The sequence below is a fragment of the Brachycentrus maculatus genome, unplaced genomic scaffold (assembly GCF_059751285.1).
Source record: "Brachycentrus maculatus isolate JH-2025_06_01 unplaced genomic scaffold, ASM5975128v1 h1tg000340l, whole genome shotgun sequence".
NCBI lineage: Eukaryota > Metazoa > Arthropoda > Insecta > Trichoptera > Brachycentridae > Brachycentrus > Brachycentrus maculatus.
The window spans coordinates 754,340-776,303 of NW_028281089.1; the positions used below are offsets into that span (position 1 = coordinate 754,340).

A 21,964-nucleotide genomic window follows, 5' to 3' on the forward strand; every position below is an offset into this window, starting at 1 on the left:
TTTATAGTGCAATGAATATGAAAAACCAGATGGCTCGTCATATACATTCATGAAAACATATGCATGTGTATAGAAGCTGTAAAAAATTATATAGAAGGCACAAATGTGTGTTGCCATTGGGTCGGTAGGGGGAGAGGCATAGAAAAGGTGTTTTATTTTTGTCTTTGGAATTAAATATTGATAAATGGCGCTAGATGGCGTGCGGGGTACGCTTTTGACAGCGGTTTTATGACGGTACTTTGAGTAATAATCTATTTAATCGGCGAAAGTTATTCTGCGGCCGAGTATTCTGTGTGTGCGTATTAACTGCGTTCTTTGTGTTGTCCAGAGGTAATTATGTCCCGTTAAATAACAATATCGATCCATTATAAGTGTATTTTAAATATTGGTGTATTTTTGGACAGGCTTGGTTCAATTACTTTATTGTTTACTAGATTGGCAACGCCTTTTCCCATGCCTTAATTGCTGTTAAAATAACAAGAAGCGCTTCAACATTCTGTTCTTAGTACAATAGAGCTTGCGCGTCCCGTTGCTTTTCACATGCGAATGCTTTTTTTCTCACGACGCTCGTGACGTGGGTGTAATGGCTCGAACCTAAACACCAGGTGCTATATTGGTTGTTTTTTTTTAAGTATAATAATCAGATCGTGATTTCTTTATTTACGTTAAAAATTTGCGCAAGTTATCAGTTCTATATCCGCCAAGTTTTCGCGCGGGACTGTCGAGGTTTAAATTTAATTTCGTCTCAAGTAAGAAAACTCAATTTTCCACTCTTATCTCATAAAAGTCGTAAATTTAAATAACTTTATCTGTATCATCTTACTTTCAAATAAAGCCTAAGATGCCCCGTATGATAAAACAGTTGTTTTTCGTGTCTCTAGAGATCGGTTTTGTTTTGGTTATTTTATTTTTTATTTTAGAAATGTTCACAAGTTTTGCAGCTCTGAAAATTTCCGAAAAGTTGTTTTTGCAGGATGATGTGATTATTTGTTATTCATACTGTTATCTGATTCATGACTTCGGAATTTGGTATCTCATTTCCTGAAACGCATCTAACTCATTTAGATTTAAAATAAACTTATCTATTCACCCCATTAAGGATGTACTAGAACTATTTTTAGAAATGATGTGTTAATGTAGGTGGAACCCTTTACAGTTTGCATGTGAAGAACACCTCAATTATAATTCAAACTGAATAGCTTTGTTAACTTTCATATCGATACCTTCTATGGAAAAGGTCTGAACTACAAAATTGTAACTTTTAATTAAAATAATTTTAGCATTCGGATTGGAATTATGTTTTTACCATGCACCATACAGATGTCGAAAACCAAATGTAGGTCCATGTTCATCCTCCTCTTTCTAATGAATTATGGTTTTTGGATTTGCAAACACTTTATGGTGTAGTAGTTAGCGCATTGGGTACCTTACTGGAGGTCACCGGTTTGAGATAAAAATAATTTTAGTTTTTTTTACATAATATAAATTTTTCACTCTTAATATTTATTTAGTAGACAGTAGTAGTTACACCCATTAGTACCTGAAGCTCAGGTCTAATCACCATCCCTTTATATAACGAACAATCAAGTTAACACCGCATCTGATGCAGTGCCCTATCCACCGTTGTGAGCAGATGACAAGGAAAAATAAAAAAGTGGGAGATGATGCAAAATTGTATAATGTATAAGGGTTTGAAAATGTATGAAGAGATGTCTGAATGTATGAAGAATGAAAATAGCCGGAAAGAATTTAAAAATGAATGTTTAGTTTCCTGTAAAGGCGCTTGTCTACTATTCGGAATTACACGGAATTTTACCGTCCGGCACGTCAGTTAGCGTTTTAAAACGATGATTGGCTTGGATTGGCTTGTACTTTTGTCCATATTTCTTCGGATCGGTGCTCTCGATCAGTGCGTAAACACGTTGCGCATAAATTCGATCACGCTAAACTGTCGTAGTCGTTTTCATTTTTCAAAACCGGACTGCCGGACGGTGAAATCCCGCGTAGTGGACAAACACCCTAAGAAGATGTAAATATAAACATACAGTTTAACCTTTTATAACGAGCATAATACGTTCCAGCATCTTATTCGTTATGTGATTTTGTTCCCCATAGAAATCAATGTAAAATACGCTAATGTGTTCCGTGTCGAAGGAAGAATATTCAATTATTTTAATTTTTTTATTTTTACAATTTTTCTTTGGCAACTGTCATTTGCGGTGCTGTTCATAACCACTCTTACCTCATCTAAATTTAGTAACTCATTTTGCCATTGTGGTACGGATAGATGTGTCGCTAAATGAACTAGGAGTGTTTTTCCAAATTCATGACATCCTAAAATAAACATAAACCGAGTATTGTTTGGTAAACTGAGTATTGTCCGCCTCCGTGGTGTAATGGTTAGCGTGTTTAGCTACCGTGCTAGAGGTTCCGGGTTCGATTCTCAGGGGGGGGTCGAATGAAAATAAGTGATTTGTTTCACTCTAATATTTATTCAATATTACCCTGGACTGGTACCTGAAGTGGAGGGCTGATCACCTTTCCTTCATGTGTTAATGATCAAGATAACACTGCGTTTATGTGATGCAGTGCCCTATGCACCATCGGGTGCGGATGAGGGTTTGAGGAGGAGTATTGTTTCAATTTTTTTTTTACAAATTTTATGAAAACAAAATTGATTTCACTAACTGGTAAACCAGTAATGCGCAATACCGTGTTTGTCCTTTTGTTTAAGTTTTTCTAATTTGATTGGAATAAGTTAGTTGCCAAATACCGAGTGCTAGCGAGACACCTCATTGCATTTCTATTTGATATTGCTCACTATCTTGCATAAGCATTAGCACCAGTTCCCGCTGAAATTATGCTTGTCAAATTATCAAATTAAGTCATGAATAATAAGATTAAAAACATTTAAAAAAATCTTGAGCAGAAAATAATATATATTTAACTTTCTCTATGTGTTAAATAATGAACTTTTTTCTGTAAATGTTCATAGTAAGAATTTATTGGTAAAATCCATTTTAATAAATGGTACAAAATCATATTTTTTAAATTTATTTTTAATGTAAATTTTACTTGGTCAATAGAACTTTTAATAATACTTTTAAAAAATCTAAAACATGACGTGTTTCGATACATTCCACATCACTTTCATACATCGTATTTGAAATTTTAATTAAAAATGGATAGATATTAATTACCACAGAGTGACCGCCGAATCAATTAATGAAAATAATGATACCCTATTATATAGACCTTTAAGTTCTTTAAGGTGGTATGGACATTTGGAGTGAATGACCAAGAAAATATATGTGACGAATGTGAGTGGAAGAACAGAATGAGGACAAGAGAAAAATACTTGGCACGGTCAGATCAATGTTATAATTATAAAATGAATAATTTATTTATTTATTTAAACTTCATGTACAGAAAATAAATAAGTACATTGGCGGGCTTATTGCTAAAAAGCAATATTTTCCAAGCAACCAAAAACAGACTAGTGATATTGATCAAAATGTTTGATACTATATATAGCTGTTTGCAATCAGAAGGTAGAAAGTACTTGAATATTAAAAAAAAACATAAATTACAAAAGATGATAATAAGGAGGGCAAAGAAAAAAGGGAGTTTAAGGAAGGAGGTAGAGGGAAAAACTAAGGGGGAGGTTTGATGGACATTTAGGATTTTAATGATAAATAGTAATGTCTCAGACATTTCATTCTTCTTCTCAATCTTGTTCCTCATTACTGAGGGTAGTGACCCTTGCGGTATCAATGACTCTTCTCCAGTTATCCCGTGACTGCGCTGCACGTAGCGCACCAACCACGAGGTGCTTGCTGCTGCTGCCTTAACTTGATCGGTCCATCGTGTGGGGATCTTCTTCTCCCTCTATTCCCCTCCAGGCTACCAATCACAACCAGTCGTTCCAGGCTAGTCGTTTCATTGCCTCGCACAACGTGTCCAAAGAACTGGAGAATCCGTCGTGTTGACATTGGCCAGTCATGAATAATACATACTGCTCACTCCTTTCAACAACTTCAAATATTTAAAAACTTGATTTTTCAGGAGATCGTTTTTAAAGTTTAAAAATATAGTAAAATGTATTAAAAATAAATATCAAACCACTTTTTGAACTTTTTACTGTGTAAATGATCTTTTTAGGTAAAACCTGAATGTTTTTTCTCCATTTGAAAAATATTTAGTTTTAAAAAAAATAATTAAACAATACTTTTTCTTCAAAATGCCAAAACTACACTTTCTGCCCTGTAGCGGGTAAATATTAAGTTCAAAATATGCCGCTTTTGCTGGGATATAGTACATTTTCTGGGCATTCTGAAAACATTCACAATTGAAAATTGATGATTTTTGATATATGACATTGTTGAAAGGAGTGAGGGATACCTGAAATATGGAATTTCTTTGCTTTTGATTATCCTCTAATCTTATCTTTTGAGCTTTAGTAATATGTCATACTACACTTGAAGATACAGTTGATTGACTAATGGTCTGCCTGTTGTACAATGCTTTACACAATCTACATTTCTTTAAGTGCCCCATAAAGGTATCTTATCACACAGATGATTGGAATTCAAGTTTTAATAATGTGTTTTGATTGTGACTCAGATAAGGTGCTACATTCTGTTCATATATTTGTTTTACCATTCTTTCTTCATTTATTTGTTCCACATGACCAAACCATCACAACACACCTTTCTTAATGTTAATGATTTATAATTTCGTCAATTCTTCTAACTAATAATCATTAAAATTTCGTACTAATATCTTGTAATAATTTTTTTATTTAATAAAATGAAAATCGGAAAATGGATATTGCTTTTTTAAAATATAAAATGCAGGCCACCAAGAAATGTCTGTACAAGATGGCTTGAGATATCGCTCACTCCTTTCAGGAACTTCATAAATCAAAGAACTTGATTTTTTAGAAGAATGTTTTTAAAAGTTTAAAAATATAATACAATGTATAAAAAATAAATATCAAGGCACTTATTGAAGCTGTGCAACAGATCTTTTTAGGTAAAACCTGAAGGTTTTTTCTCCATTTGAAAAATATTTAGTAAATTTAAAAAAATAATTGAACAATACCTTTTCTTCAAAATGCAAAAACAACCCTTCCTGCCCTGTAGTGGGTAAATATTAATTTATTTATTGATTTGGCGCTTAATTTGTAGAACTCCATTTTAATTTATGTATTAATTTTAAATCAAACACAGATTTTTTGAGTCTACTAAGTTGTATTTTATTAACAAAAACACATAAAAAAAATATGTGTTTTTGTTAATAAAATACAACTTAGTAGACTCAAAAAATCTGTGTTTGATTTAAAATTAATACATAAAAAAAAGGTAAATATTAAGTTAAAAATATGCCTCTTTTGCTGGGATATAGTACATTTTTTGGGCATTCCGAAAACATGCAAAACTGAAAATTGACAATTTTTGATTTATGACGTTTTTGAAAGGAGTGAGCGATATGGCAATTTTTAAAAAATATAAAATCTGTTGTTTTTTTATGTGCACAGTTTAGTTCCGGTGCGCCCTTCCCCGCGCCGAGTATGTCGAAGAAGCCGGGGGCTGTGCAGCCCACTCTGCACAAGGTCATCATGGTCGGCTCCGGGGGCGTGGGCAAGTCCGCCCTCACGCTGCAGTTCATGTACGACGAGTTTGTGGAGGACTACGAGCCCACCAAGGCGGACAGCTATCGGAAGAAGGTAATACTCGCTGTTCATCCCAAATTTGTGTATTTTTTATAAGGATTTGCGTATTGAAATTGTATTCATAAATGTATGCGAGAAGAACAAAGAGACGCAGTTCATCGACTTTTATTTTGTTTACAATATTCATTCATATTCAACTATTCTTCTTCGTCACATGTTGAAAAGTCCAATATAAGGTTGGGGTACAGAGACCTTGTATTATAAAAACTCACAGACTCTTGTACATTTTGACCACCTATTTTATCACATGGATCAGTATTTATTCTAAATATTATTAGCTGTATCCGGCCACGTGTTACTGTGAGAATGTAAAAGAAAGAAAAGAGAAAACAAACATTTCAAATATGTTCTGAAATAATTCACAATGCTTCTGGGTATACAATATTTTAGTAACTGTAAAGCAGGGATGTGTAATGTCACCATGGTTGTTTAATCTGTATATGGACCATTGTATGAAAGAGATTGAAAGTATGGGAATCGGAGCGAAAATGATGAATATAACTGTTAGTTGCTTGCTGTATGCGGATGACGCTGTACTGCTAGCGAGCACCGCGGAGGATTTGCAACTAATAGTGTCAAGAATGTATGATGTATGTATGGAAAATGATCTGGCAATGAATGAAAGTAAGTCAAAGGTCATGGTGTTTGAAAGAGAGAAAGATATGACAGAATGCAAGATTATCGTGCACAATGAATCCCTAGAACAGGTGCAAGAATTTTTATATCTAGGAAGCACGTCACAAGGGATGGAAAAGTGGATAAGGATATTGAGAGAAGAGCGAATGCAGGGAATAGAATAAATGGTGCTTTGAACAGAGTGATTGCGAGCTAGCAAATTCACAACGGTGTGCTAGTACCGATACTAATGTATGGAAGCGAAACATGGAACTGGCAAAGGAAGGATGAAAGCAGAGTGAACGCTGTTGAAATGCGCTCCCTCAGACGAATGTGTGGAAAATCATTGTATGACAGAATTAAAAACGAAGATATAAGAAAGGAATGTAAGGCTGAACGAGGAATAATGGAAAAGATTAGGAAGAGTTCTTTGCGGTGGTATGACCGAGAGCAACATGTGGAGCAAATGGATGACGAGAGAATGACTAAGAAAATATATGTGGGGAATGTGAGAGGGAAAACAGAACGAGGACGACCGAAAAAGACTTGCCACGATCAGATCAATCAGAACCTAAAATCTGGCAGTGTCAAAAGTCTGCGTGATCGGAGGGCATGTATGACTAGATGTATGGATGTGAAGGAGGCGAGGAGTGTATGTCAGGACAGAAGAGTGTGGCATTCTATCCTCTCTGCTTACCCCTGTGGAGAAACGGCGTGATGGTAGTAGTAGTAGTAACTGTTGACAAGTACATTATCCGCGATACAAAATATTTAGTATTGTGTGTTTTACGTTAGTGCTGTTACGTTTAACAAATGGCAGTGCTACCGTTTTTATCTGTCACAGGTATATAAAAACACATACATATCTTAGCAACATTGTGTCAAAATTTTAATTTTTAGATTTTATCATTTACAAAAATACTTCATATTATTTCTGTGAGCCTAAGCGGCTTATTCTTGAAAATAGGTATAAAATTGGGTACTTTGACTTAAGAGTCCGCGACACCAACCACGGGACCACAACCCGACACAATCAATTTGAAACCAATCAGTCAATAATTTTAGGAAATTCAAGATATTGAACAAACAAACATTTATATTTATATAGATAATCATCATTTGGCTTCTTTACATTCAAAGTATTGAAACAAATTGTTTGATTTTTCCATTTGGAACGTTCCCGTGATTGATTCAAGGTTGAATGATTGAATCATTTGATCGTTTTCGTATTTTATTGACAGATGTTATGGAAATTTATTACGAGTTACTTAAAAAAACATTTTACAGATTTTATTGTTTTGGCACTCTTTATTTTGTTTGAATTCATTTCGTTCATTGCTGAAAATTTAAAAAAAATTGACAAATAATTTAAACGCTATTAAATTCACAAATGTATCCTCACTGGGCATTTCTGCGCCAAGGGCACACAAAGTTACTTGTATGACAGGTAAATCAGGTAAAAAATCATTGTTGTCGGGCAGTTTTTTCATCAGCCCCGACCCTAATTATACTCAGACAGTCTGCCGCCCGAACCTCAGTGTACTAATCACAAGTAACCGCAACACCCGATTCCCATCTGTACAATGTTTACAGGCGTCTCTTGCGCTCTACCAAAAGTAAGCAAATAAAACGCTTACAAGCATCTCTGGTCTCTACCAACAGCATGTAAAAGACGCTTTTAAGCATTTTCTGCAAACAATGTGTTTACAATTTGTTTGTAATATACATAAATGTAATGTTAACTAAATGTCCGCCTCCCTAGTGTAATGGTCAGCATGCTCAGCTACCGTTCTGGAGGTCCCGGGTTCGATTCCCAAGGGGGGTAAAATAAGTATTAGTAATTTTTTTCACTGTCATATTTATTCAATATTACCCTGGACTTTTACCTGAAGTGGAGGGCTGATCACCTTTCCTTCATGTGTAAACGATCAAGATAACACTGCGTTTATATGACGCAGTGCCCTATGCACCTTTGAGGTGCGGATAAGGGTTTTATTATTATTATTATAACTAAATTAAGTAAATGATAAAAATATTATATTATGAATATGGGTTAAAAACCACATTCTTTTCGTGATTCAACTTTTTTTGTTGTTGCCGCATTTACTGATAAGGAATTAAATAAAGCTTATCAGATTCTTTTATACTATTTAAACATTATTTCTTATTCTATTTTAAATTAATTAACTTGTTGAATGCCATGTGAGTTATATTTAACTCACATTGCGTTTAATCATGAGGTTGCGTCCGTTTAATATAATCATGAATTGGATACGCTTCACGTTTGCATGTAATGTAAATGTATGCACTTTCTGTATGGCCTTCTGGACAAATTACCGAAGTTGGTCCAGATTTTTCTCTGAAAACTAATACTTGGCATTGCGTTGAAATGAAGACTACGCAGTCTGTTTACAGTTGTGGCCCCAAGGATCTTTTTTTTCTAATTTGGCAGTCAATGTGTTAAAAGAATTAAATGAATGTGACAGTACAAGTGCATTGAGTGCAGTAAGGTTGGTAATGTCGATAGGTCAAGTGATGGAATGTGTGTTCGATTGCTGTCATTGTGTACTGGCACAGTTTGCCACATGCGGTGGAATGCGATTTCTAGAAATTATTTTCAAATAGGCGCATCGGTAATTTAAAAAATTAAAACTTGCGCTGTCAACATTCACATAACATCACAACATATCAACATCATTGAATTTTTTTCTTGAATGTTTTTCGCAGATACTTTGTGGCACATTTTATAAACTTTATAAAATAAAGTCATTCAGAGTTGACGTTTTCGCTACGCGCAATGCACAATAAAAACAACATTTAGGAGTTTTTAAATCATATTTTTTAAATCGTATTTTCATACGGTTTACGGAGTGCGTGGATGTTTTTGGTAAGGGAAGAGTAATTATCTATGAGTATTTAAATGTTTTAGAATTCAGTACATGAACCCTGATGATGACGAGGTTCTTGTCGAAACCGGTTGGATAAAGTGTACCAATAAAAATTGGTCAAAACAAAGTTGTTTTATTTTGTAAAGTTAATTGAATTCTTTTCATTTATTTTTTTATACATGGTATTGTGATTATGAGTCACCATAAGACAATCTTATCTTATTGTAAAATAAGATATGGGGATGTTTCCCATCTATAATATTTCTCTTTCTATTTGCTCTGCTAACGACTTATCATATCCAAGAAATACATTCATGTTTCAAAGTAATAAAATATTTCAATGAATTGAAAATGTTTATGTATATAATTTATCAAAATTTTATTACTATCTCAGTATAGATGAAGTTAATGAACCACTCAATGTTGGTTTTTTTTTTTTCACAAAATTTCAATTCAAACCCTTATCCGCACCCCAATGGTGCATAGGGCACTGCATTATATAAACACAGTGTTATCTTGATCGTTAACACACGAAGGAAAGGTGATTAGCCCTCCGCTTTAGGTACCAGTCCAGGGTAATATTGTGTAAATATTAGAGTGAAAAAATCACTTATATTTATTTGACCCCCCCTGGGAATCGAACCCGGGACCTCCAGAATGGTAGGTATTTTTCACAAAAATAAAAGTAAAAATATTGCATTATTTTATTTTTTATTTAAAGAGTTTACTATAATTTTAAGGTTGTTCAGTTTATAAAAAACCAAACAGAAGCAATAAAAAATGTAAAAAAAAAACTTCACGTAATATAAAAAATAAAGCAATTTTCATAATAAAATGTAAAAATAAATCATTTATCGAAGAATTTTGAATAAAAGGGTCATGTGACAACTGGCAAGTTGTCACATGTTGGGTTGTCCATCTTATGTAATGCAAACAAGTGGGAACACGCAAGCAGTGCTCAGGTTGGCGCGATGTGACACATGCACCTTCCGCCAATACTGCTCATTCAAAAGTATCAAGCGGATAAGCATATGAAAGTCTAGGCAAATAAAATATTTACAACATTTTGAGTGTGTCTAAATACTTAATATAAAAAAATAATTTTCACAAAATCTGGATTACGTGAAAATGATATTTTCTGGCGTTTCTCATGTGTGTTATTATAATCCAGGATTCGGACCTCACATACTAATAAATCTGCTTACTAAGAAGCTTCTTTTCATCTCACCAATAGATGTCTCTAGTGAAGTTCTAGTGCTTCAAGAATAATGTTTCAAAGTTGGTTCATATATATAGAACTTCCAAGAATTTGAGTATTGTGGTTGTCAATAATGGGTAGAATTGGTGAATGTTACACGTGTGTAAAGTGATCACTTAAACCAGCCTATGACGGTCGTCAGCCCCGTAAATGCCCAGACCTCCATATTCTTCTTCATCTTTGATGAGATGTCAAAAAATAGATAGAATATTAACTGCGTTTGACAAGTTTTTTAATGATTTTTTTTCTTCTTCTTTTTCTAGGTGGTGCTGGACGGGGAAGAGGTTCAGATAGACATCCTGGACACGGCGGGGCAGGAGGACTATGCGGCCATACGAGATAATTACTTCCGCAGCGGAGAAGGTTTCCTCTGCGTCTTCTCCATCACGGAAGACGACAGCTTCCAAGCGACGCAGGAATTCAGGTTCATATGTTACCTTGATGAATTTTTGGATGGAAACTCTCCATTTTCTAAAATCATGCGCCTTCTTTGATTGATGATGATTTGGAAATTGGAGAAAATTTGGTCCATGTAGTTTAAGCTTTCCCGCTTAGCGGAGTCGTCTTCTGTAGTTTGAGCCTTCGCGCATGCCTTCCGCAATCGTAAGAAGCAGGCCTGGGTGTCCTTTATCATGGCTACCATGCTGGAGGTCCCGGGTTCTATTCCCAAGGTCAAAATAAATATTAGTGATTTTTTCATTCATTCAAACCCTTATCCGCACTCTATGGTGCATAGGGCACTGCATCATATAAACGCAGTGTTATCTTGATCATTAACACATGAAGGAAAGCTGATCAGCCCTCCGCTTCAGGTACCAGTCCAGGATTATATTGAATAAATATTACAGTGAAAATATCACTAATATTTATTTGACCTCCCCCTGGGAATCGAACCCGGGACCTCCAGTATGGTAGCCTGCTGACCATTACACTACGGAGGCGGTGATTTTTTAGTCTAATATTTATATGATATGACCCTGGATATTAGTGATTAGTGAGAAATAAATATTTGATATGACCTGAAGCGGCTGACCTAGGCTGATCACTTTGGCGTATTTAGCGATCAAGGTAACACTGCTTCTATAGCAGTGCTATTGGGTGCAGATAAGGGTTGGAACACAAAAAAGAATAGATTTCTTAGAGAGTGGTTAGTTTATTTATTGTAACTGCAGATAGTTGGTAGAATTCCATATTGAATTGTTGGGTAATACATATATCCAAAATAAAACAAGGTTTGCTGGATTGAATTCTACATTTATTTATGTATATGTTAATACGTGACGCGTTTCCTCTTAGGACATTATCAAACACTCAACACACAAAGGCATGTTTTTTTTTATTTTTTGAATTTATTTTTTGAATTTTTTCAATTTTACTATTATTTTATTTTAAATTTACTAATATAGACACAAAAAAGAGAAAAAAATTAAGAATATAAACATTTTACAATTTTCATAAAATTAACTCTTGATCATTTACCCATTCCTTCTGCCTTTGTTCCATATTTTATTTTGGCCTCTAACATCCGTCGGCAACAAATAAAAAATGTGTTTGATAATGTCCTAAGAAGACGGAACGCATCACGTATTAACATATACATAAATAAATGTAGAATTCAATCCAGCAAACCTTGTTTTATTTTGGATATTGTATTACCTAACAAGTGGTTAATTTGGTTAGGGAGCAGATACTGCGCGTGAAGAACGACGAGAACATCCCATTCCTGCTGGTGGGGAACAAGTCGGACCTGAACGAGAAGCGCAAGGTGCCGCTGGCCGAGTGCCAGGGGCGCGCGCAGCAGTGGGGCGTGCCCTACGTGGAGACCTCCGCCAAGACGCGCGACAACGTGGACAAGGTGAGTCCCGCTCCACTCCGCGTCATCCGCACACGCCGCGCCATCAACCTCGCGTGATCCAACTCCAGACTTCCATTCCATTCAATCTATTCACTCTAAATTTTTATTTATAATTTATTTCAAAGAAATTGTGTTATTATTTACACAAATATTTCAATTTCATACTATTTCTGCGAGCCTAAGCGGCTCATTATTAGAAATAGGTATGAAATTGTGGTAGAGTGGATTCGAACTGAGAAACTCTGACTTAAAAGTCCGCAACACTAACCACGGGACCACAACCCGACAGAATTAAAACGTAACTTCGTTTTAAAATCAATATAAATATTTTATTATAACTTAATTTTAATGTCTACCGGTTTCGAAGCTGACCGCTTCTCTTTCAAAACTGATGAAATATTATTAATTTTCTGGGTTCGAACCCACTCTACCATAATTTGATACCTATTTATAATAATGACCCTCTTAAGGTAGAGACTAACTAGAGCATTTCTTTGTAACATAACACGTTACGATGCGAGCATTCAGGCAGTCAGTACAGCGAGCCGAGCGCTCCATCCATAGTTTCGGTTGCTCGGTGATGCTTGCTGCGAGCGATGTTACGACGAAATGCTCCGGTCAGTCTCCACCTTTAGGCTCCTAGAAATTGAAGTATTTTTATAAATAATACAAACATAAATATTTCTCTTTTTATTTAAAAAAAAAAATTCACTAAAGAGTGTTAACAGTAGTATTAGTGAGACAGTCCCGAGTTATAGTATTATGATAAAGCTTTTACAAAATCACAGATATCACTATAAATAAACCTTAAATGTCTCCCGCAAATGGTGATAGGCGGACTGAGGACTTTAAAACTCGCCTCCTGCATAAGATGTGCTAATATCAATAGATGAATCAAATCTATTACCTATACACTATACAGGGTGGGCAGATGTTTATGGAAGGGTTTTGTTGATAAATTGAACAACATTCCGGTGTCGCGTGAGGTTTATGACACGCTGTGTCGGCTGCGTACAATCGCTCTCCCTTGCAGCCAGATTCTCGGCTTCAATACTTTAGTACAGTAGTAATGTATTCTAATGCACTTCTGACAACTTGCACTTACCCCCGCCTGTAATTTACATGAACATACCGTCGGCTTGATCCGTAAAGTTGGCCTCCGCACAGGGCTCGCTTTACGTTACATAAGAAAGAAAAAATATTTTAAAGCAATCGTCAAGTAGAATTTATCAATTAAAAAAATATATTTTGGTGAGTTCTATATTCAAGATGGAATATAAAAAAAGTGTATTTTTTGTAATGGTAAATTCCGCTTGATGGTTAAATTAGATGTTTTTTTACTCTGTTCCGTAATGTAATATAAGCAAGGATGAAGTAAGCTAACAATCTGTATTTTTAAATATTTTTATTGATAATTTTTATAATATATTTTCTAAAAGTGGTTAAATTTCTACATTAATTTAAAATGAGAAAATTGCAGACAATTAAATATAAAGTAACTTTGTATTAATTTTTTGACATCTCAACTTTTTATATTTATTTATGATCCTTCTCTTCGACCCCCATTTGCACCCAAATGGTGCATAGGGTACTGCATCAAATAGATGCGGTGTTAACTTGATCGTTGACTATATAAAGTCAAAATAATCAGACCTGCGCTTGATCTAGATTCTACCAAATTGATTTATTTTTATGACAACTATTTTGCCTTGAAAGGGCGCTATCACATTTCTAAGTTTGTAAGCTGCCAAACGCAAACTGTCTGTAAAATCTTCAACTACCTCGCAAACAGCTGTCGCAAAAAATAAATGAATTCCGTGGGATCATAAATCATGCTTTGATTTATATTAATAATACATTGAGTATATATTAATTCTTTATATTTATTTTATTTTAATTTTATAATGATTTTCAAATCAGTTCATACATTGCAATTATAACAATTTGTTTAATCAAAATATTCCGTTAATGGAACATTCACTCTTTTTAGCTTTATTTCCTTTAGTAAGAGTCGAGCTTTCTCGCAAGCATTTCTGTATGTGATCATGTTTCAACGCATAGCATTGTGTTTGTACGTGACACGTGATGCACTTTATCTCTTATTAACCGTGACTAACTCTTTCCGGCACAAACTACACAGCCTCCCTCGGTAACTCTACAAATTCAGACCTAACTTTGCTACATCTAGGTTATAATGGCAGTGTTCTAATCAAAATTTACCCTAAATAACACAACATATATTCCAGAACCAATAATGTAACTTAATATTGCCAAATAATCACTAATCATATTATAATTTATATGTAAGTTAGTCTAGCCATTTTATTATTTATCGAGTTATTGGAAACGTACAAACTAAGATCATCCGAAATGAATAATGTAACTTAACCTTTAGACGCTCATGCGCTGGATGCAATAAGGGTAGCGCCCTGCCCGAGCATTTTTGTGAAATATTCGCATGACTCGCTACCTACGCGTAGCTGTTATAAAAATAATTCTATCTTCAAAATTAGTCGTCCTATTTAGGTAAAATAAAAAGCATTATCAAAATAAAAGATTGTTCATAATTTACCGTAATAATGCTGCTGCTTTGTTTTATTATGGTCTGCCTAATCAGCGCATCTCCGCACAACGCAGCTTGTAATGCAGGTATAAACACTAATATTACACATCATGACTAAAATATTTATCCCAACCAAAAATAAAATGATGGATTGGCATCTCAAAGACATTATTTGCATAAGCTAATATTCATATTTTGAATACTATCGTCATAAATCAGTATAATCCTATAGCGAAATGTATCACAATCACCGGTCCTGTATGGGTCCGGTGGGCATTGAACGACGCAAATCTGCGGTCCCGTAAAGGACCACTGGGCGGCTAAAGGTTAATATTTCAAAATCACTAATCATATTATAATTGATATATAGCATTATAATTTATATTTAAGTGAGTGTAGTCATTTTATTTTTTACTATGTGTTGAGACATTTGCAACGCACATATCACAATACATCCCAGAACAATCAATTTACCGTAGAACAAGGCTACTTGAACTTTGATGTGTTGCTTTTGAGCCCAGTACAAAAGAAAAACTTAAATCTGTATTTGGTCTACAATAATGAACGTATTGTGACAATAAGTGTCACCTGCCAGGGAAACAATGAATCATGTCGACCCGTTCATTATTGTAGACTAAATACAGATCCAAATATTTTTTTTTGTTCTGGGCTCAAGTTTTTTTTTTATTCATTTAATATATTTACATTTTTATTTATAACATAATAACATTTGAATCATTTATACATATGTAGAACTTTTATATTTCGATTCGCTGTGCCTCTCCATAAAAGAGTCTGTGCTCTTGTGCTTGGAAAGGGACTTACACTCGTGGTTTAATGTTATATAATAAAAGATATAATAGTTTTTTTTTTTTATATAATATATATAATAGCTTTAATTTTTTTCTTGAGGATTTTTATATCATCTATTTTTTTTATTTCTTTAGGGAGTTTATTGAAATGTTTGATTGCCAAATATTTGAAGTTTTGCTGAAATTGCTTGGTGTTGCATATCAAAGTTCAAGTAGCCCCGTTCTACGGTAACTTAATATTGCCAAATAATCAGTATTCATATTGTAATTTATAAAGAGCATTATAATTTATATTTAAGTCAGTGTAGCTATTTTATTATTTATCAAGATATTGGAAATGTATGTACAAATCAAATTGTCAGACGTAGATGCAAAACTCTCCTCCAAAATATCCTCTCGGGATGCCATGGAGGTGCCATTTTTAATTTTCAACTAGAAAAAATAACAGCAGTTGTAATTTATGTTACTACCCGCGACAATTATCTTTTGGAGAATGTATTATTATGAATTTAATTCAAAACATGAATTTATGATTATATTGCATTTATTGTTAGCCTTGTGAGGGCAATATTGAACTATGTTGAAAAAACCTATATACATACACATATTTAAGTGCAAAATTTCATAAACCAAACTTGCTTTATAAGTAGTGAGTATATTTTTCTATTTTTCTAAGCATGTTTTAAACATATGCACAAAATACTCGGTTTGCACGCGTTTTTTACATTGTGCAAATCTTTTTACTCATTGAATTGCCGCATATGAGCATTTTGTAGATTCAACGTTTTAATTTAGACTACACAACGTTTTAATACAAATATTGTATACACTGAACTCCCCATTTACATGGTGGACACATTCCACGCTATACTGTGTAAAAGAAATATAAAAAAGTATACTTAAACAAAAGAATATAGTTTATAAGTTTTTCCTTGTTTAAAAATCAATTCAAGATAAAAAAAATATTACTTATTGCACCTTTATTTCATTTAAAAAATACTTATATTATTTTTTTAATATTTTTTTTAAATCTCAATTTCTTTAGTTATGTTATGTTACATAGTATGAATATTAATGATTAAGATTGTATGCTTATTGAAAAATGATATAACTTACAGATAGGACTTTTTTATTTTTTGCACAGTACATATTTCATTAGATTTCTCATAGCCCAGTCATATTATAAGTTTTGATAAGATTGAAAATAATTGGTTTCGTTATGGTCGTTAGTTTTCATATACGTAGCAGATTTTTTCCTAAAGTATCGATTATTAATCTACATTTATTTTATTATATCGCTTCTGTTTATGTATTAATACTGTCTTATTTGTATTTTCTCAAGTAAGAATATAATGACTATTTTATGTATGTTTATTCTCGCTTTATATTTTCTTTGGTGACGGAGTTGTGTATTGGGAGTTATCTCACTTGATCTAATTATTATTATTATATTCATGTTATATTTGGTGGCTTTTGTAACGTTTTATTTTGCTTATTTATTATTATGCGTGGAGGATGTTTGTGTATTTTGTTATTGCGGTGAAATACCCGCACATTATAATTTATATATCTACACCAATCTGTTTCCTCTTGGTAGGGTACTACTTATAAATAACAAAGCAGAAATCAATTTATCATACAGTACTACTACTATGGTTCCTAACCAGTAAAACATGGCTACTTGATGTGCTTTCCAAGTGTGAGTGCAGTGCCGCTAGACGCTAGGTGCTAGACCCGACTGCCGCTTGTAAATCCTGAATGTAAATAACCGAAGGTTGGCGCAATCCGCCGAGGGAGTTGGGGGCGCCAGATACGAGTGTGAATTGATTCTTGCTTTAAAGACGGCCGGTTGAGTGGGCGCCACATCGAGTCTTCCGCGGTTTGGGAACCGGCAGAGGCGGCTGGCCGGTTGGGTTCCAGGCGGCGCAAGGCGCGGTGTGAGTCGTAGGCTGTACATTTAGTTGTGTTGTGTAATTGTGACTTTGCGTGAACGTGTCGTCCCATCCCGCAGGTGTTCTTTGACCTGATGCGCGAGATCAGGTCGCGCAAGTCCGAGGACAAGACCAGCAACGGGCGCGCCAAAGACAAAGGGAAAAGGAAGAAAATGAAATGCATCCTGCTTTAGGGGCCCCCCCGCCGACAGACTGCGGACTCGGCGGCTAGGTTACCCCCTAATCCTCCGTCTCGGAATACGACCGCGAGTCTCCTGTGTTCTCTCCGTATTTGTATGATTTATTTGTTTCTGTTTTGTTCGGTGTCGCGAGCGCGCGAGAGAATTCTCTCCGGGAGAAGGAACCGTTTGCGGTTTCGCACTCACATTCCGAGTTTGAGCTCTCCGAGCGCCCGCCAGACGCGAGCCGACGGTTCCCGAGTAGACAATTCTCTCGCCGATGTGTCGCGAGACACCGCTGTCTGTGTATATGTCCGGTTAGGAATGTTTGTATTTCTTGGTATTTCGCAAGTGGTGCTTTGTCGCTAATTTTGTCGCACTTAAAATTATTTTAACTGCATCCCCCGATTTGACGCTGTGGCAAATTTGTATTTATTAAAATTTATCATTGTTAATCAAATTTAATTATTTATTAAGTTCTCCAATTTTTGTTAAAAAATATTTTAAACTGATTTAAATTTGACATACTGTTAAAATAGCGTAATTTAAGTATTTCCATATTGGAAAGGTTTGTAACACTCCGCAAATTCACTTTTCCGCTATGTAAATAGCACGTTGGTTGTCAATATACATAACATGGGTAGATAATAACATATGGCACTGCGTAAGTACGGAGTACCTCCGAAAGCTAACAAATCAACACGAGAAATAACTTACTAATAGGAAACTGTATATACATTGTGACGACAGAAAGCATGAACATTAATCACCTTTCTAGATTCATTTAACAAACCACTAAAATTAGAAATCAACACGTTTGGACTCGCTTCTGAAAAGGTACATTTTGGAATAATGTATTTATACACAATGCTTACAGAAAGTTGATGATCTGTTTTGTCACGTGTGCTCTGTATTGTTCTACGCACATTATTTGCATTTATCGTAACGCCTCACAGCAACATTTTTTTATTTTATTCCCATATAATAAGTATTCCCGTGAAATCTCACTTAGTTTTATTTATATTTATTTCTTAGAATATGCGTTAGGTCAGGAATCTCATTACTGTCTATAGATATCCATGAATGGATTAAGTTTTAACTATAGTTTTATTTTTTAATTGATATTTGAACTCCGATTATTGTAATAAATGTGCCTGCGAAGCTCAATTATTTTGGATATGTTTTTTATAATGTAATATATGGCTACAGTTTGATAACGGATTTTATTCAGCATTTATATAGCTACATTCGCACTGTAAAGTTTTCAGATCTATTTTTATTATTTATTTAGGTATCCCATTTCATTCCTGTAATATATTCCATCAAATGATCACAATATTCAGCATCCCAGATTGTTAGGTTAATATTTTCAGGTATTATATTGTTAATGACAGATTGTAGTTGGATTTTTCATTTCCTCGTGTAAGACATATTTTTACAAATGACATATATATATATTATCTTTTGTATTGCAATGGCAGATTCTACCGGGAGTTCTCTTAAGTTTTTATGCCAAAAGCTCGACTCGCTTCGAGTTGTGTTTGGCGTTAACGCTAAGTAATCGCGATGGCTTTGTAAAAAATTAAAAGAACTCCGGTTTGTGCATTTTTTGTTACATTTTATTATTTTCTCTTTGCAAAATTAGATCTTTCACATGCTCATCAAAGAAGTCTCGAGTCGCAAGTCGGCCATGAGCAATGGGAAGACTCCGGCGGGACAGAAAAAGAAACACATTGCCAAGTGCTGTGCCTTGATGTGAACCCGACTCTTACCGCTCGGGACTCGGTAGAGTCGTAGGCCGGGCCTCGTTTCCTCACAGAGTTCCTACACGAGTACGGACACTCCGCTATTCCACGGCTGCTAATGTTCTTGCCATTCTATCTTCACTTCGATCTCGCCTACTTCCTAACCGACCTCAGTGTGATATCCTTATCGGTCAATTATCGGGACTGTTGCGTAAGTTTGTTCTCGTACCAAATCTCTCAAGTGTCAAGCGTGAAAAGGAACGTGCTACTGCGGCGGGTATATTTACCCGCGTCGCCCGATTCACCCTATAATACTTGTCGATTAATAGGACGTATCCAAAAATGCTATCCCCATTTGTAAATTAGTTTTGTATTTGTCGTTTATTGTTTGTGACTTCTATATCGCATCATTGTATTTATTATTAAAGCTTTGTATTCACGATTGCACGAAATGAAATTTTTATTATACAGGCCGCTTTTGAATGGGACATCACCGACAAACAACCGATAAATATTTACAATATAATAAAGAGGGTGTTCAATACTGTCCCGAAATTAATTTGTGGAAAAAAGGTTTTTAGATTCAACAAATATTTTGACTGAATTTTTATCAATTCTCTTCACTGACGCTTTTTTGTGCGCACGGCAACACCAACTAAATTGATAATGTGTTTAATGCTTGTGACATTTATGTATGCAATATGAACATATTTTACCATATTTTATTACCATATTGATCGTATTGTGTGCCTAAATATAATTAAATATTACGCTACTCCCATTATCTCAGATGTAAGGCAGAAAGAAACATGTCCAAATTCGTGAAATGATATGCTGATAGGTTTTAATAGTACATATAATAACCATTTTTTTAAAGCTTTCATTTCAACAAGTTGTTGATCATTAAGTCATTATAGAACAAAAAGTGACTAATATAGTTTTGATCGGGTCAAACAGCATAGCATCTCTTGCTTTAAAAACACTTTAAAAACACTTTAAAAATAAATTTTTCTTTAGGAATGTTGTGTCAATTTTTTTTGTTTACAAATGCTGTAATTTATCCCACACATATGTTAATTCTTGTGGGTAGTGAGATTTTTAATGATATCTCAACACAGATGGAGATATGTTATTAAGATGGGAATATGGAAGAATAAAAAATATATATAATATAAGTATAAATAAATGAAATATAATATTTTCAAATTGTGTCAGGTATACAAATCACTAAACTCGCTACCATAAAGCGTAAAACGGTTACTCGAAATATGAGTAGCATGGTTTTCAATCACAGCCAGAATAGTGAATGTTACAGTGTATAAAAAACATTTAATGACAGGTCATATGTCCTGTAAATACCCAGACTTCCACACTCCCAGTTCCGAGACCTCTTCATTTATGTTGAGATACCAATTTGAATGATAATTACTCTTCACTCTGCGGTGATGACTTATGTAAAGAGCAATTTTGTTGGAGAAATATTTTCTCCAAACCTTCCATCTGATGAGTTTATTTTTATCGTACCAGTTGACTATTTCAGATGCATTAAGTACTTTTTGGGGTTTAAATATGCAACTATTGTTCGATCTTACTAAAGTATATTTTTGAAAGACCACTATTTTAAGATATTAGCTTATAAATAATAGAATTACCGACAACTCATCAAACGGAAAATTGATATAATATATGGAATGGTTTGAATCAAAGATTCTGTAATTTTTGGAATGTTTTTTTTTTATTTGGTACAATTGTGAACAGGTTAATACAAAATGCGTCAGATTCAATTATGTTGAATGTGTGAGACAAACAACTTTAGTTTTTACACTGCACTGATTATTATTATTACTAAATAAGAGATAAAATAGCGATATAATTCAAAATACGTAACATCTTTTTAATTTTATAAAACATTTTAGGCGGTGCAATTTTAAATGATAGTGACTTTTTATTATTTTATAAAGATCAAAGCATTTTCTAAAAACTAAAACTTAACTCATAAATGAGTCAATGTTCTGTATAATTCATTTTTATCAACAAACAGAAACACGGTAACTAATAAAAATATTTGACAAAAACTTATTAATTAAAATGGCACTGTTTTATTTTGCCTTAAATATCACAATATTTATTGAGCGTAAACGTTCAGTTGCAACAATTATAACTAAAAAACTATATCAAATTGGGCAATATATATATTATTACATTCACCAAAAAGCACGCATTCTTAATGTAAGGTTTGAATTTTTGTATATTATTTTGTTACATTTATAAGCATAAAATACGGATATTTACAAATAGTCATAAATAAACATTTTATGTAAAAAAAATATATATTGTTTTATTTATTTACCATCTCTTTATCTCTGTCCGCCTCCGTAGTGTAA

General features: G+C 34.1%; 1 protein-coding gene across 2 annotated transcripts; it reads left to right on the forward strand.

Moving 5' to 3' along the window:
• Positions 1-257: 257 nt before the first annotated feature.
• On the forward strand, positions 258-20,600 carry Rala (Ras-like protein A). 2 transcript variants are annotated; one of them, XM_088269202.1, is made up of 5 exons: positions 258-330; positions 5,540-5,728; positions 10,759-10,919; positions 12,176-12,350; positions 17,737-20,600. In XM_088269202.1, exons 2-5 carry the CDS (start codon positions 5,573-5,575, stop codon positions 17,848-17,850), a joined length of 606 nt encoding a protein of 201 aa, XP_088125328.1. In that variant the 5' UTR covers positions 258-330; positions 5,540-5,572; the 3' UTR covers positions 17,851-20,600. The 2 variants fall into 2 exon arrangements, with proteins under 2 accessions (XP_088125328.1, XP_088125327.1); XM_088269201.1 differs by having other exon boundaries at positions 19,481-20,600.
• The last annotated feature ends 1,364 nt before the right edge of the window (positions 20,601-21,964 follow it).